This window comes from Lissotriton vulgaris, chromosome 10 (genome assembly GCF_964263255.1).
Source record: "Lissotriton vulgaris chromosome 10, aLisVul1.2, whole genome shotgun sequence".
NCBI lineage: Eukaryota > Metazoa > Chordata > Amphibia > Caudata > Salamandridae > Lissotriton > Lissotriton vulgaris.
In genome coordinates, this window is record NC_141698.1 from 1155949059 (window position 1) to 1155967233 (window position 18175).

Below are 18175 nucleotides of genomic sequence, written 5' to 3' on the forward strand. Positions count from 1 at the left end.
ATGATTAAAGAACTTGCTGGCGGGGTCTGAGAAGGAGGGAATCAGTCGGGGCGTCCCTGCAGCTCCGGGGCACTTTAAGGGGGCTCACATTTTAATTCAGTCTTTGAAGTCTGCGCGGATGGACGGATTCAGGGTGACTTCACCATCCGATGCCAGCCTCAGTGCCAGGGGGCGAGAGGAGGGCGACAGAACCCTGTGTCTGTGGAGGGGCGTGGCCTCGGAGGGGACGGAGCCACGGGGCTGGACTCATAGGGAGGGGGCTCGGCTGCACTGAGGGGGCGTGGCCTCGGAGGGTGCGGAGCCACGGGGCTGTACTCACAGGAAGGGGGCGTTGCAGGAGGGGGCTCGGCTGCACTGGGGGGCGTGGCCTCGCGAGGAGGGGCGGGGCCTGCCGGGACTTCCCTCTGGGCGATGCCTGATGTCGCAGAGAGTCAGCAGCAGCGCCGGGATCCGCCCGGGGTCCCTCCTGATCCCAGTCTGAGCCTCGGGGTCTCCCCCTGTTTCTCGACCCCCAGCATGGACCCCCCGCCGGAAGACACCCCATGTAAGTCTATCCTCTTCAAAACTTTTTGGGGGGGTGGGGAGTGTTTCACTGTCTAGCATTGGAGGCGAGGGCCTCGGGGTGTCTGTCACCCATCGATGGATGGAAGGCAAGGGGTGTGTGAGCGAGACCTCACTTCAGAGAGGGCATTAAGAGAGGGACGGGGCCCGGACCTGGAGGCAGCAGCACGTGCGCTTCATAGAGGGCATTAACAGAAAGACAGAACCCGGACCTGGAAACAGCTGCACATGGGCTTCATAGAGGGCATTAACTGAATAATGGGGCCTGGACCTGGAGGCAGCAGCACGTGTTCTCCATAGAGGGCATTAACCGAATGACGGGCCCGCTCCTGGAGACAGCAGCACGTGGGCTTCATAAAGGGCATTAACAGAGGCACAGGGCCCGGACCTGGAGACAGCAGCACGTGGGCTTCATAGAGGGCATTAACAAAGGGACCGGGCCCGGACCTGGAGACAGCAGCATGTGAGCTTCATAGAGGGCATTAACAAAGGGGCGGGGCACGGACCTGGAGACAGCAGCACGTGGGCTTCATAAAGGGCATTAACAGAGGCACAGGGCCCGGACCTGGAGACAGCATCACATGGGCTTTATAGAGGGCATTAACAGAAAGACAGAACCCGGACCTGGAAACAGCTGCACATGGGCTTCATAGAGGGCATTAACTGAATGACGGGGCCCGGACCTGGAGACAGCAGCACGTGGGCTTCATAGAGGGCATTAACAGAAAGACAGAACCCGGACCTGGAAACAGCTGCACATGGGCTTCATAGAGGGCATTAACTGAATGACGGGGCCCGGACCTGGAGACAGCAGCACGTGGGCTTCATAGAGGGCATTAACAGAAAGACAGAACCCGGACCTGGAAACAGCTGCACATGGGCTTCATAGAGGGCATTAACTGAATGACGGGGCCCGGACCTGGAGACAGCAGCACGTGGGCTTCATAGAGGGCATTAACTGAATAATGGGGCCTGGACCTGGAGGCAGCAGCACGTGTTCTCCATAGAGGGCATTAACCGAATGACGGGCCCGCTCCTGGAGACAGCAGCACGTGGGCTTCATAAAGGGCATTAACAGAGGCACAGGGCCCGGACCTGGAGACAGCAGCACGTGGGCTTCATAGAGGGCATTAACAAAGGGACCGGGCCCGGACCTGGAGACAGCAGCATGTGAGCTTCATAGAGGGCATTAACAAAGGGACGGGGCACGGACCTGGAGACAGCAGCACGTGGGCTTCATAAAGGGCATTAACAGAGGCACAGGGCCCGGACCTGGAGACAGCATCACATGGGCTTCATAGAGGTCATTAACAGAATGATGGGGCCCGCTCCTGGAAACAGCAGCACATGGGCTTCATAGAGGGCATTAACTGAATGATGGGGCCTGGACCTGGAGACAGCAGCACATGGGCTTCATAGAGGGCATTAACTGAATGATAGGGCCTGGGTCTGGAGACAGCAGCACGTGGGCTTCACAGAGGGCATTAACTGAATGATAGGGCCCAGACCTGGAGACAGCAGCACGTGGGCTTCCTAGAGGGGATTAACTGAATGATGGGGCCCGGACCTGGAGACAGCAGGACATGCGCTTCATAGAGGGCATTAACTGAATGATGGGGCCTGGACCTGGATGCAGCAGCACGTGGGCTACATAGAGGGCATTAACTGATAGACAGGGCCCAGACCTGGAGACAGCAGCACAATGGCTTCATAGAGGGCATTAACTGAATGATGGGGCCCGCTCCTGGAGACAGCAGCACGTGGGCTTCATAGAGGGCATTACCAGAGGGACGGGGCCCGGACCTGGAGACAGCAGCATGTGGGCTTCAGAGAGGGCATTAACTGAATGATGATGCCCGGACCTGGAGACAGCAGCATATGGGGTTCATAGAGGGCATTAACTGAATGATGGGGCCCGGACCTGGAGACAGAAGCAGGTGGGACTCATAGAGGGCATTAAGAGAGGGACGGGCCCGGACCTGGAGACAGCAGCACGTGGTCTTCATAGAGGGCATTAACAGAGGCACAGGGCCCGGACCTGGAGACAGCAGCACGTGGGCTTCATAGAGGGCATTAACAAAGGGACGGGGCCCGGACCTGGAGACAGCAGCATGTGAGCTTCATAGAGGGCATTAACAAAGGGACGGGGCACGGACCTGGAGACAGCAGCACGTGGGCTTCAGAGAGGGCATTAACAGAGGGACTGGGCCCGGACCTGGAGACAGCATCACATGGGCTTCATAGAGGGCATTACCAGAATGATGGGGCCCGCTCCTGGAGACAGCAGCACATGGGCTTCATAGAGGGCATTAACTGAATGATGGGGCCTGGACCTGGAGACAGCAGCACATGGGCTTCATAGAGGGCATTAACTGAAGGATAGGGCCCGGATCTGGAGACAGCAGCACGTGGGCTTCACAGAGGGCATTAACTGAATGATAGGGCCCAGACCTGGAGACAGCAGCACGTGGGCTTCCTAGAGGGGAATAACTGAATGATGATGCCCGGACCTGGAGACAGCAGCATATGGGGTTCATAGAGGGCATTAACTGAAGGACGGGGCCCGGACCTGGAGACAGAAGCACGTGGGCTTCATAGAGGGCATTAAGAGACGGACGGGCCCGGACCTGGAGACAGCAGGACATGCGCTTCAGAGAGGGCATTAACAGAGGGACAGGGCCCGGACTTGGAGACAGCAGCACATGCGCTTCATAGAGGGCATTAACAGAGGGACGGGGCCCAGACGTGGAGACAGCAGCACATGAGCTTCAGAGAGGGCATTAACAGAGGGACGTGGCCCGGACCTGGAGACAGCAGCACGTGGGCTTCATAGAGGGCGTTAACAAAGGGACGGGGCCCGGACCTGGAGACAGCAGCACATGCGCTTCATAGAGGGCATTAACAGAGGGACGAGGCCAGGACCTGGAGGCAGCAGCACGTGGGCTTCACAGAGGGCATTAACTGAATGTCAGGGCCCGGACTTGGAGACCGCAACACGTGGGCTTCAGAGAGGTCATTAACTGAATTACGGGGCCCGGACCTGGAGGCAGCAGCACGTCGGCTTAATAGAGGGCTTTAAGAGAGGGACGGGGCCCGGACCTAGAGACAGCAGCACGTGCACTTCATTGAGGGCATTAAATGAATGATGGGGCCTGGACCTGGAGGCAGCAGAACGTGGGCTTCATAGAGGGCATTAACTGAATGGCGTGACCCGGACCTGGAGACAGCAGCACAATGGCTTCATAGAGGGCATTAACTGAATGATGGGGCCCGCTCCTGGAGACAGCAGCACATGGGCTTCATAGAGGGCATTAACTGAATGATGGGGCCCGCTCCAGGAGACAGCAGTACGTGGGCTTCATTGAGGGAATTAACTGAATGACGGGGCCCGGACCTGGAGACAGCAGCACACGGGCTGCATAGAAGACATTAATTGAATGATAGGGACCGGACCTGGAGACAGCAGCATGTGGGCATCATAGAGGGCATTAACTGAATGATGGGGCCTGGAGACAGCAGCATGTGGGCTTCATAGAGGGCATTACTTGAATGATAGGGCCCAGACCTGGAGACAGCAGCACGTGTGCCTCATAGAGGGCATTAACTGAATGATGGGGCCCGGACCTGGAGACAGCAGCACGTTCGCTTCATAGAGGGCATTAACTGAATGATGGGGCCCTCTCCTGGAGACAGCAGTACGTGGGCTTCATAGAGGGCATTAACTGAATGATAGGGCCCGGACCTGGAGACAGCAGCACGTGGACCTCACAGAGGGCATTAACTGAATGATGGGGCCCACTCCTGGAGACAGCAGCACGTGGGCTTCATAGAGGGCATTAAGAGAGGGACAGGCCCGGACCCGGAGACAGCAGCACATGGGCTTCATAGAGGGCATTAACAGAAAGACAAAGCCCGGACCTGGAGACAGCAGCATGTGCGCTTCATAGAGGGCATTAACTGAATGATGGGGCCCTGACCTGGAAACAGCTGCACATGGGCTTCATAGAGGGCATTAACTGAATGACGGGGCCCGGACCTGGAGACAGCAGCACGTGGGCTTCATAGAGGGCATTAACTGAATAATGGGGCCTGGACCTTGAGACAGCAGCATGTGTTCTCCATAGAGGGCATTAACCGAATGATGGGCCAGCTCCTGGAGACAGCAGCACGTGGGCTTCATAGAGGGCATTAAGAGAGGGACGGGACCCGGGCCTGGAGACAGCAGCACATGGGCGTCATAGAGGGCATTAACAGAGAGACAGAGCCTGGACCTGGAGACAGCAGCACATGCGCTTCATAGAGGGCATTAACTGAATGATGGGGCCTGGACCTGGATGCAGCAGCATGTGGGCTACATAGAGGGTATTAACTGAAAGACAGGGCCCAGACCTGGAGACAGCAGCACAATGGCTTCATAGAGGGCATTAACTGAATGATGGGGCCCGCTCCTGGAGACAGCAGCACGTGGGCTTCATAGAGGGCATTACCAGAGGGACGGGGCCTGGACCTGGAGACAGCAGCATGTGGGCTTCAGAGAGGGCATTAACTGAATGATGATGCCCGGATCTGGAGACAACAGCATATGGGGTTCATAGAGGGCATTAACTGAATGATGGGGCCGGGACCTGGAGACAGAAGCACGTGGGCTTCATAGAGGGCATTAAGAGAGGGACGGGCCCGGACCTGGAGACAGCAGCACGTGGGCTTCATAGAGGGCATTAGCAGAGGCACAGGGCCGGTACCTGGAGACAGCAGCACGTGGGCTTCATAGAGGGCATTAACAAAGGGACCGGGCCCGGACCTGGAGACAGCAGCATGTGAGCTTCATAGAGGGCATTAACAAAGGGACGGGGCCCGGACCTGGAGACAGCAGCACGTGGGCTTCAGAAAGGGCATTAACAGAGGGACTGGGCCCGGACCTGGAGACAGCATCACATGGGCTTCATAGAGGACATTAACAGAATGATGGGGCCCGCTCCTGGAGACAGCAGCACATGGGCTTCATAGAGGGCATTAACTGAATGATGGGGCCTGGACCTGGAGACAGCAGCACATGGGCTTCATAGAGGGCATTAACTGAATGATAGGGCCCGGATCTGGAGACAGCATCACGTGGGCTTCACAGAGGGCATTAACTGAATGATAGGGCCCAGACCTGGAGACAGCAGCACGTGGGCTTCCTAGAGGGGATTAACTGAATGATGGGGCCCGGACCTGGAGACAGCAGGACATGCGCTTCAGAGAGGGCATTAACAGAGGGACAGGGCCCGTACTTGGAGACAGCAGCACATGCGCTTCATAGAGGGCATTAACAGAGGGACGGGGCCCAGACGTGGAGACAGCAGCACATGAGCTTTAGAGAGGGCATTAACAGAGGGATGGGGCCCGGACCTGGAGACAGCAGCAGGTGGGCTTTATAGAGGGCATTAACAAAGGGACGGGGCCCGGACCTGGAGACAGCAGCACATGCGCTTCATAGAGGGCATTAACAGAGGGACGGGGTCCGGACCTGGAGGCAGCAGCATGTGGGCTTTATAGAGGGCATTAACAGAGGGACGAGGCAAGGACCTGGAGGCAGCAGCACGTGGGCTTCACAGAGGGCATTAACTGAATGTTGGGGCCCAGACTTGGAGACCGCAACACGTGGGCTTCAGAGAGGGCATTAACTGAATGACGGGGCCCGGACCTGGAGGCAGCAGCACGTGGGCTTAATAGAGGGCTTCAAGAGAGGGACGGGGCCCGCACCTGGAGACAGCAGCACGTGCGCTTCATTGAGGGCATTAACTGATTGATTGGGCCTTCGCCTGGAGGCAGCAGCACGTGTCCTTCATAGAGGGCATTAACTGAATGATGGGGCCTGGACCTGGAGGCAGCAGAACGTGGGCTTCATGAAGGGCATTAACTGAATGGCGGGACCCGGACCTGGAGACAGCAGCACAATGGCTTCATAGAGGGCATTAACTGAATGATGGTGCCCGCTCCTGGAGACAGCAGCACATGGGCTTCATAGAGGGCATTAACTGAATGATGGGGCCCGCTCTAGGAGACAGCAGCACGTGGGCTTCATAGAGGGAATTAACTGAATGACGGGGCTCAAACCTGGAGACAGCAGCACATGGGTTGCATAGAGGACATTAACTGAATGATAGGGCCCGGACCTGGAGACAGCAGCATGTGGGCATCACAGAGGGCATTAACTAAATGATTTGGCCCGGACCTGGAGACGGCAGCACATGCGCTTCATAGAGGGCATTAACTGAATGACGGGACCTGGACCTGGATGCAGCAGCATGTGGGCTACATAGAGGGTATTAACTGAAAGACAGGGCCCAGACCTGGAGACAGCAGCACATGCGCTTCATAGAGGGCATTAACTGAATGACGGGGCCAGCTCCTGGAGACAGCAGCACGTGGGCTTCATAGAGGGCATTAACAGAGAGACAGAGCCCGGACCTGGAGACAGCAGCACATGTGCTTCATAGAGGGCATTAACTGAATGATGGGGCCTGGATGCAGCAGCATGTGGGCTACATAGAGGGCATTAACTGAAAGACAGGGCCCAGACCTGGAGACAGCAGCACATGGGCTTCATAGAGGGCATTAACTGAATGATGGGGCCCGCTCCTGGAGACAGCAGCACGTGGACTTCCTAGAGGGCATTAACAGAGGGACGGGGCCCGGACCTGGAGACAGCAGCACGTGGGCTTCAGAGAGGGCATTAAGAGAGGGATGGGCCTGGACCTGGAGACAGCATTACGTGGGCTTCATAGAGGGCATTAACAGAGGCACGGGGCCCGGACCTGGAGACAGCAGCACATGCGCTTCATAGAGGGCATTAACAGAGGGATGGGGCCCGGACCTGGAGACAGCAGCACGTGGGCTTCAGAGAGGGCATTAACTGAATGATGATGCCCGGACCTGGAGACAACAGCATATGGGGTTCATAGAGGGCATTAACTGAATGAGGGGTCCCGGACCTGGAGACAGAAGCATGTGGGCTTCATAGAGGGCATTAAGAGAGGGATGGGCCCGGACCTGGAGACAGCAGCACGTGGGCTTTATAGAGGGCATTAACAGAGGCACGGGGCCCGGACCTGGAGACAGCAGCACATGCGCTTCATAAAGGGCATTAACAAAGAGATGGGGCCCGGACCTGGAGACAGCAGCACGTGGACTTCAGAGAGGGCATTAACAGAGGGACGGGGCCCGGACCTGGAGACAGCATCACGTGGGCTTCATAGAGGGCATTAACAGAATGATGGGGCCCGCTCCTGGAGACAGCAGCACATGGGCTTCATAGCGGGCATTAACTGAATGATGGGGCCTGGACCTGGAGACAGCAGCACATGGGCTTCATAGAGGGCATTAACTGAATGATGGAGCCCAGACCTGGAGACAGCAGCACGTGGGCTTTATAGAGGGGATTAACTGAATGATGGGGCCCGGACCTGGAGACGCAGCACATGCGCTTCAGAGAGGGCATTAACAGAGGGACAGTGCCCGGACTTGGAGACAGCAGCACATTCGCTTTATAGAGGGCATTAACAGAGGGACGGGGCCCAGACGTGGAGACAGCAGCACATGAGCTTCAGAGAGGGCATTAACAGAGGGCTGGGGCCCGGACCTGGAGACCGCAGCACGTGGGCTTCATAGAGGGCATTAACAGAGGGACGGGTCCGGACCTGGAGGTAGCAGCATGTGGGCTTTATAGAGGGCATTAACAGAGGGACAAGGCCAGGACCTGGAGGCAGCAGCACGTGGGCTTCACAGAGGGCATTAACTGAATGTTGGGGCCCGGACTTGGAGACCGCAACATGTGGGCTTCAGAGAGGGCATTAACTGAATGACGGGGCCCGGACCTGGAGGCAGCAGCACGTGGGCTTAATAGAGGGCTTTAAGAGAGGGACGGGGCCCGGACCTAGAGACAGCAGCACGTGCGCTTCATTGAGTGCATTAAATGAATGATGGGGCCCGCTCCTCGAGACAGTAGCACATGGGCTTCATAGAGGGCATTAACTGAATGATGGGGCCCGCTCCAGGAGACAGCAGCATGTGGGCTTCATAGAGGTAATTAACTGAATGACGGGGCCCGGACCTGGAGACAGCAGCACCTGGGCTTCATAGAGCGCATTAACCGAATGACGGGCCCGCTCCTGGAGACAGCAGCACGTGGGCTTCATAGAGGGCATTAAGAGAGGGACGGGACCTGGACCTGGAGACAGCAGCACATGGGCGTCATAGAGGGCATTAACAGAGAGACAGAGCCCGGACCTGGAGACAGCAGCACATGGGCTTCATAGAGGGCATTAACTGAATGATGGGGCCCGCTCCTGGAGACAGCAGAACGTGGGATTCATAGAGGGCATTAACTGAATGACGGGGCCCGGACCTGGAGACAGCAGCACAAGGGCGTCATAGAGGGCATTAACTGAATGATAGGGCCCGGACCTGGAGACAGCAGAACGTGGGCTTCCCAGAGGGCATTAACTAAATGATCGGGCCCGGACCTGGAGACGGCACCACGTTGGCTTCATAGAGGGTATTAAATGAATGATAGGGCCCGGACCTGGAAACAGCAGCACGTGGGCTTCAGAGAGGGCATTAACTGAATGACGGTGCCTGGACCTACAGACAGCAGCACGTGGGCTTCATAGAGGGCATTAACTGAATGACGGTGCCTGGACCTACAGACAGCAGCACGTGGGCTTCATAGAGGGCATTAACTGAATGATGGGGCCCGGACCTGGAGACAGCAGCACGTTCGCTTCATAGAGGGCATTAACTGAATGATGGGGCCCTCTCCTGGAGACAGCAGTACGTGGGCTTCATAGAGGGCATTAACTGAATGATAGGGCCCGGACCTGGAGACAGCAGCACGTGGACCTCACAGAGGGCCTTAACTGAATGATGGGGCCCACTCCTGGAGACAGCAGCACGTGGGCTTCATAGAGGGCATTAAGAGAGGGACAGGCCCGGACCCGGAGACAGCAGCACATGGGCTTCATAGAGGGCATTAACAGAAAGACAAAACCCGGACCTGGAGACAGCAGCATGTGCGCTTCATAGAGGGCATTAACTGAATGATGGGGCCCTGACCTGGAAACAGCTGCACATGGGCTTCATAGAGGGCATTAACTGAATGACGGGGCCCGGACCTGGAGACAGCAGCACGTGGGCTTCATAGAGGGCATTAACTGAATAATGGGGCCTGGACCTTGAGACAGCAGCATGTGTTCTCCATAGAGGGCATTAACCGAATGATGGGCCAGCTCCTGGAGACAGCAGCACGTGGGCTTCATAGAGGGCATTAAGAGAGGGACGGGACCCGGGCCTGGAGACAGCAGCACATGGGCGTCATAGAGGGCATTAACAGAGAGACAGAGCCCGGACCTGGAGACAGCAGCACATGCGCTTCATAGAGGGCATTAACTGAATGATGGGGCCTGGACCTGGATGCAGCAGCATGTGGGCTACATAGAGGGTATTAACTGAAAGACAGGGCCCAGACCTGGAGACAGCAGCACAATGGCTTCATAGAGGGCATTAACTGAATGATGGGGCCCGCTCCTGGAGACAGCAGCACGTGGGCTTCATAGAGGGCATTACCAGAGGGACGGGGCCTGGACCTGGAGACAGCAGCATGTGGGCTTCAGAGAGGGCATTAACTGAATGATGATGCCCGGATCTGGAGACAACAGCATATGGGGTTCATAGAGGGCATTAACTGAATGATGGGGCCGGGACCTGGAGACAGAAGCACGTGGGCTTCATAGAGGGCATTAAGAGAGGGACGGGCCCGGACCTGGAGACAGCAGCACGTGGGCTTCATAGAGGGCATTAACAGAGGCACAGGGCCGGTACCTGGAGACAGCAGCACGTGGGCTTCATAGAGGGCATTAACAAAGGGACCGGGCCCGGACCTGGAGACAGCAGCATGTGAGCTTCATAGAGGGCATTAACAAAGGGACGGGGCCCGGACCTGGAGACAGCAGCACGTGGGCTTCAGAAAGGGCATTAACAGAGGGACTGGGCCCGGACCTGGAGACAGCATCACATGGGCTTCATAGAGGACATTAACAGAATGATGGGGCCCGCTCCTGGAGACAGCAGCACATGGGCTTCATAGAGGGCATTAACTGAATGATGGGGCCTGGACCTGGAGACAGCAGCACATGGGCTTCATAGAGGGCATTAACTGAATGATAGGGCCCGGATCTGGAGACAGCATCACGTGGGCTTCACAGAGGGCATTAACTGAATGATAGGGCCCAGACCTGGAGACAGCAGCACGTGGGCTTCCTAGAGGGGATTAACTGAATGATGGGGCCCGGACCTGGAGACAGCAGGACATGCGCTTCAGAGAGGGCATTAACAGAGGGACAGGGCCCGTACTTGGAGACAGCAGCACATGCGCTTCATAGAGGGCATTAACAGAGGGACGGGGCCCAGACGTGGAGACAGCAGCACATGAGCTTTAGAGAGGGCATTAACAGAGGGACGGGGCCCGGACCTGGAGACAGCAGCAGGTGGGCTTCATAGAGGGCATTAACAAAGGGACGGGGCCCGGACCTGGAGACAGCAGCACATGCGCTTCATAGAGGGCATTAACAGAGGGACGGGGTCCGGACCTGGAGGCAGCAGCATGTGGGCTTTATAGAGGGCATTAACAGAGGGACGAGGCAAGGACCTGGAGGCAGCAGCACGTGGGCTTCACAGAGGGCATTAACTGAATGTTGGGGCCCAGACTTGGAGACCGCAACACGTGGGCTTCAGAGAGGGCATTAACTGAATGACGGGGCCCGGAACTGGAGGCAGCAGCACGTGGGCTTAATAGAGGGCTTCAAGAGAGGGACGGGGCCCGCACCTGGAGACAGCAGCACGTGCGCTTCATTGAGGGCATTAACTGATTGATTGGGCCTTCGCCTGGAGGCAGCAGCACGTGTCCTTCATAGAGGGCATTAACTGAATGATGGGGCCTGGACCTGGAGGCAGCAGAACGTGGGCTTCATGAAGGGCATTAACTGAATGGCGGGACCCGGACCTGGAGACAGCAGCACAATGGCTTCATAGAGGGCATTAACTGAATGATGGTGCCCGCTCCTGGAGACAGCAGCACATGGGCTTCATAGAGGGCATTAACTGAATGATGGGGCCCGCTCTAGGAGACAGCAGCACGTGGGCTTCATAGAGGGAATTAACTGAATGACGGGGCCCAAACCTGGAGACAGCAGCACATGGGTTGCATAGAGGACATTAACTGAATGATAGGGCCCGGACCTGGAGACAGCAGCATGTGGGCATCACAGAGGGCATTAACTAAATGATTTGGCCCGGACCTGGAGACGGCAGCACATGCGCTTCATAGAGGGCATTAACTGAATGACGGGACCTGGACCTGGATGCAGCAGCATGTGGGCTACATAGAGGGTATTAACTGAAAGACAGGGCCCAGACCTGGAGACAGCAGCACATGCGCTTCATAGAGGGCATTAACTGAATGACGGGGCCAGCTCCTGGAGACAGCAGCACGTGGGCTTCATAGAGGGCATTAACAGAGAGACAGAGCCCGGACCTGGAGACAGCAGCACATGTGCTTCATAGAGGGCATTAACTGAATGATGGGGCCTGGATGCAGCAGCATGTGGGCTACATAGAGGGCATTAACTGAAAGACAGGGCCCAGACCTGGAGACAGCAGCACATGGGCTTCATAGAGGGCATTAACTGAATGATGGGGCCCGCTCCTGGAGACAGCAGCACGTGGACTTCCTAGAGGGCATTAACAGAGGGACGGGGCCCGGACCTGGAGACAGCAGCACGTGGGCTTCAGAGAGGGCATTAAGAGAGGGATGGGCCTGGACCTGGAGACAGCATTACGTGGGCTTCATAGAGGGCATTAACAGAGGCACGGGGCCCGGACCTGGAGACAGCAGCACATGCGCTTCATAGAGGGCATTAACAGAGGGATGGGGCCCGGACCTGGAGACAGCAGCACGTGGGCTTCAGAGAGGGCATTAACTGAATGATGATGCCCGGACCTGGAGACAACAGCATATGGGGTTCATAGAGGGCATTAACTGAATGAGGGGTCCCGGACCTGGAGACAGAAGCATGTGGGCTTCATAGAGGTAATTAACTGAATGACGGGGCCCGGACCTGGAGACAGCAGCACCTGGGCTTCATAGAGCGCATTAACCGAATGACGGGCCCGCTCCTGGAGACAGCAGCACGTGGGCTTCATAGAGGGCATTAAGAGAGGGACGGGACCTGGACCTGGAGACAGCAGCACATGGGCGTCATAGAGGGCATTAACTGAATGATGGAGCCCAGACCTGGAGACAGCAGCACGTGGGCTTTATAGAGGGGATTAACTGAATGATGGGGCCCGGACCTGGAGACGCAGCACATGCGCTTCAGAGAGGGCATTAACAGAGGGACAGTGCCCGGACTTGGAGACAGCAGCACATTCGCTTTATAGAGGGCATTAACAAAGGGACGGGCCCGGACCTGGAAACAGCAGCACATGCGCTTCATAGAGGGCATTAACAGAGGGACGGGTCCGGACCTGGAGGTAGCAGCATGTGGGCTTTATAGAGGGCATTAACAGAGGGACAAGGCCAGGACCTGGAGGCAGCAGCACGTGGGCTTCACAGAGGGCATTAACTGAATGTTGGGGCCCGGACTTGGAGACCGCAACACGTGGGCTTCAGAGAGGGCATTAACTGAATGACGGGGCCCGGACCTGGAGGCAGCAGCACGTGGGCTTAATAGAGGGCTTTAAGAGAGGGACGGGGCCCGGACCTAGAGACAGCAGCACGTGCGCTTCATTGAGTGCATTAAATGAATGATGGGGCCCGCTCCTCGAGACAGCAGCACATGGGCTTCATAGAGGGCATTAACTGAATGATGGGGCCCGCTCCAGGAGACAGCAGCATGTGGGCTTCATAGAGGTAATTAACTGAATGACGGGGCCCGGACCTGGAGACAGCAGCACCTGGGCTTCATAGAGCGCATTAACCGAATGACGGGCCCGCTCCTGGAGACAGCAGCACGTGGGCTTCATAGAGGGCATTAAGAGAGGGACGGGACCTGGACCTGGAGACAGCAGCACATGGGCGTCATAGAGGGCATTAACAGAGAGACAGAGCCCGGACCTGGAGACAGCAGCACATGGGCTTCATAGAGGGCATTAACTGAATGATGGGGCCCGCTCCTGGAGACAGCAGAACGTGGGATTCATAGAGGGCATTAACTGAATGACGGGGCCCGGACCTGGAGACAGCAGCACAAGGGCGTCATAGAGGGCATTAACTGAATGATAGGGCCCGGACCTGGAGACAGCAGAACGTGGGCTTCCCAGAGGGCATTAACTGAATGATCGGGCCCGGACCTGGAGACGGCACCACGTTGGCTTCATAGAGGGTATTAAATGAATGATAGGGCCCGGACCTGGAAACAGCAGCACGTGGGCTTCAGAGAGGGCATTAACTGAATGACGGTGCCTGGACCTACAGACAGCAGCACGTGGGCTTCATAGAGGGCATTAACTGAATGACGGTGCCTGGACCTACAGACAGCAGCACGTGGGCTTCATAGAGGGCATTAACTGAATGACGGTGCCTGGACCTACAGACAGCAGCACGTGGGCTTCATAGAGGGCATTAACTGAATGTCAGGGCCCGGACCTGTAAACAGCAGCACACGGGCTTCATAGAGGGCATTAACTGAATGATGGGGCCCGGACCTGGAGACAGCTGCACGTGCGCTTCATAGAGGGCATTAACTGAATGATATGGCCCGGACCTGAAGACAGCAGCACATGGTCGTCATAGAGGGCATTAACTGAATGATGGGGCCTGGACCTGGATGCAGCAGCATGTGGGCTACATAGAGGGCATTAACTGAAAGATAGGGCCCAGACCTGGAGTCAGCAGCACATGCGCTTCATAGAGGGCATTAACTGAATGACGGGGCCCGCTCCTGGAGACAGCAGCACGTGGGCTTCATAGAGGGCATTAAGAGAGAGACGGGACCCGGACCTGGAGACAGCAGCACATGGGCGTCATAGAGGGCATTAACAGAGAGACAGAGCCCGGACCTGGAGACAGCAGCACATGCGCTTCATAGAGGGCATTAACTGAATGATGGGGCCTGGACCTGGATGCAGCAGCATGTGGGCTACATAGAGGGCATGAACTGAAAGACAGGGCCCAGACCTGGAGACAGCAGCACATGGGCTTCATAGAGGGCATTAACTGAATGATGGGGCCCGCTCCTGGAGACAGCAGCACGTGGACTTCATAGAGGGCATTAACAGAGGGACGGGGCCCGGACCTGGAGACAGCAGCACGTGGGCTTCAGAGTGGGCATTAAGAGAGGGATGGGCCTGGACCTGGAGACAGCATTACGTGGGCTTCATAGAGGGCATTAACAGAGGCACGGGCCCGGACCTGGAGACAGCAGCACATGCGCTTCATAGAGGGCATTAACAGAGGGAAGGGGCCCGGACCTGGAGACAGCAGCACGTGGGCTTCAGAGAGGGCATTAACTGAATGATGATGCCCGGACCTGGAGACAGCAGCATATGGGGTTCATAGAGGGCATTAACTGAATGATCGGGCCCGGACCTGGAGACAGAAGCATGTGGGCTTCATAGAGGGCATTAAGAGTGGGACGAGCCCGGACCTGGAGACAGCAGCACGTGGGCTTCATAGAGGGCATTAACAGAGGCATGGGGCCCAGACCTGGAGACAGCAGCACATGCGCTTCATAGAGGGCATTAACAAAGGGATGGGGCCCGGACCTGGAGACAGCAGCACGTGGGCTTCAGAGAGGGCATTAACAGAGGGACGGGGCCCGGACCTGGAGACAGCCTCACATGGGCTTCATAGAGGGCATTAACAGAATGATGGGGCCTGGACCTGGAGGCAGCAGCACGGGGGCTTCATAGAGGGCATTAACTGAATGATAGGGCCCGGATCTGGAGACAGCAGCACGTGGGCTTCACAGAGGGCATTAACTGAATGATGGGGCCCAGACCTGGAGACAGCAGCACGTGGGCTTCATAGAGGGGATTAACTGAATGATGGGACCTGGTCCTGGAGACAGCAGCACATGGGCTTCATAGAGGGCATTAACTGAATGATAGGGCCCGGATCTGGAGACAGCAGCACCTGGGCTTTACAGAGGGCATTAACTGAATGATGGGGCCCAGACCTGGAGACAGCAGCACGTGGGCTTCATAGAGGGGATTAACTGAATGATGGGGCCCGGACATGGAGACAGCAGCACATGCGCTTCAGAGAGGGCATTAACAGAGGGGCAGAGCCCGGACTTGGAGACAGCAGCACATGCGCTTCATAGAGGGCATTAACAGAGGGACAGGGCCCAGACGTGGAGACAGCAGCACATGAGCTTCAGAGAGGGCATTAACAGAGGGATGGGGCCCGGACCTGGAGACAGCAGCACATGGGCTTCATAGAGGGCATTACCAAAGGGACGGGGCCCGGACCTGGAGACAGCAGCACATGCGCTTCATAGAGGGCATTAACAGAGGGACGGGTCCGGACCTGGAGGTAGCAGCATGTGGGCTTTATAGAGGGCATTAACAGAGGGACAAGGCCAGGACCTGGAGGCAGCAGCACGTGGGCTTCACAGAGGGCATTAACTGAATGTTGGGGCCCAGACTTGGAGACCGCAACACGTAGGTTTCAGAGAGGGCATTAACTGAATGACGGGGCCCGGACCTGGAGGCAGCAGCACGTGGGCTTAATAGAGGGCTTTACGAGAGGGACGGGGCCCGGACCTAGAGACAGCAGCACGTGCGCTTCATTAAGGGCATTAACTGATTGATTGGGCCTTCGCCTGGAGGCAGCAGCATGTGGGCTTCATAGAGGGCATTAACTGAATGATGGGGCCTGGACCTGGAGGTAGCAGAACGTGGGCCTCATAGAGGGCATTAACTGAATGGCGGGACCCGGACCTGGAGACAGCAGCACAATGGCTTCATAGAGGGCATTAACTGAATGATGGGGCCCGCTCCTGGAGACAGCAGCACATGGGCTTCAACTGAATGATGGGGCCCGCTCCAGGAGACAGCAGCACGTGGGCTTCATAGAGGTAATTAACTGAATGACGGGGCCCAGACCTGGAGACAGCAGCACCTGGGCTTCATAGAGGGCATTAACCGAATGACGGGCCCGCTCCTGGAGACAGCAGCACGTGGGCTTCATAGAGGGCATTAACTGAATGATGGGCCAGGACCTGGAGACAGCAGCATGTGAGCTTCATAGAGGGCATTAACAAAGGGACGGGACCCGGACCTGGAGACAGCAGCACATGGGCTTCCCAGAGAGCATTAACTGAATGATCGGGCCCGGACCTGGAGACGGCAGCACGTGGGCTTCATAGAGGGTATTAAATGAATGATAGGGCCCGGACCTGGAAACAGCAGCACGTGGGCTTCAGAGAGGGCACTAACTGAATGACGGTGCCTGGACCTACAGACAGCAGCACGTGGGCTTCATAGAGGGCATTAACTGAATGTCAGGGCCCGGACCTGTAAACAGCAGCACACGGGCTTCATAGAGGGCATTAACTGAATGACGGTGCCTGGACCTACAGATAGCAGCACGTGGGCTTCATAGAGGGCATTAACTGAATGTCAGGGCCTGGACCTGTAAACAGCAGCACACGGGCTTCATAGAGGGCATTAACTGAATGATGGGGCCCGGACCTGGACACAGCTGCATGTGCGCTTCATAGAGGGCATTAACTGAATGATAGGGCCCGGACCTGGAGACAGCAGCACGTGGGCTTCATAGAGGGCATTAACTGAATGATGGGGCCCAGACTCGTGGGCTTCACAGACGGCATTAACTGAATGATGGGGCTGGACCTGGAGGCAGCAGCACTTGGGCTTCATACTGCCACTTTCCAATACTTCCCATAGCTGTCTCTAGCAGACTCTTGCTGTCTCTAGCTGACTCTAGCTTAATCTAGCTGACTCTAGTTGACTCTAGCTGACTCTAGTTGACTCGAGCTGACTCTAGCTGGCACAGTTGACTCTAGCTGACTCTAGCTGACTCTGGCTGACTCTGGATGACTCTAGCTGACTCTGGCTGACTCTGTCTGACTCCAGCTGACTCTAGCTGAATCTAGCTGGCACAGTTGACTCTAGCTGACTCTAGCTGACTCTGGCTGACTCTGGCTGACTCTAGCTGACTTCAGCTGTCTCTGCTGACTCTAGCTGATTCTGGCTGACTCTAGCTGACTCTGGCTGACTCTAGCTGACTCTAGCTGACTCTAGCTGACTCTAGTTGACTCTAGCTGACTCTAGTTGACTCGAGCTGACTCTGGCTGACTCTGGCTGACTCTAGCTGACTTCAGCTGTCTCTGCTGACTCTAGCTGACTCTGGCTGACTCTGGCTGGCTCTAGCTGACTCTAGCTGACTCTAGCTGACTCTAGTTGACTCTAGCTGACTCTAGTTGACTCTAGCTGACTCTAGCTGGCACAGTTGACTCTAGCTGACTCTTGTTGACTCTGGCTGACTCTAGCTGACTCTAGCTGACTCTGGCTGACTCTAGCTGACTCTATCTGTCTCTGCTGACTGTAG

The 18175-nt window shown here is 56.7% G+C and overlaps 1 protein-coding gene across 3 annotated transcripts in view; it reads left to right on the forward strand.

Moving 5' to 3' along the window:
* The first annotated feature begins 419 nt into the window (after positions 1–419).
* LOC147689504 (NACHT, LRR and PYD domains-containing protein 3-like) overlaps positions 420–18175 on the forward strand; it is a 255087-nt gene continuing 237331 nt past the window's right edge. For all 3 annotated transcript variants that reach the window (XM_086942258.1, XM_086942260.1, XM_086942259.1), the window contains exon 1: positions 420–544. In XM_086942258.1, coding sequence (XP_086798384.1) covers positions 517–544 — 28 coding nt within the window. In that variant the 5' untranslated portion in view covers positions 420–516. The remainder of the gene's footprint in view (positions 545–18175) is intronic.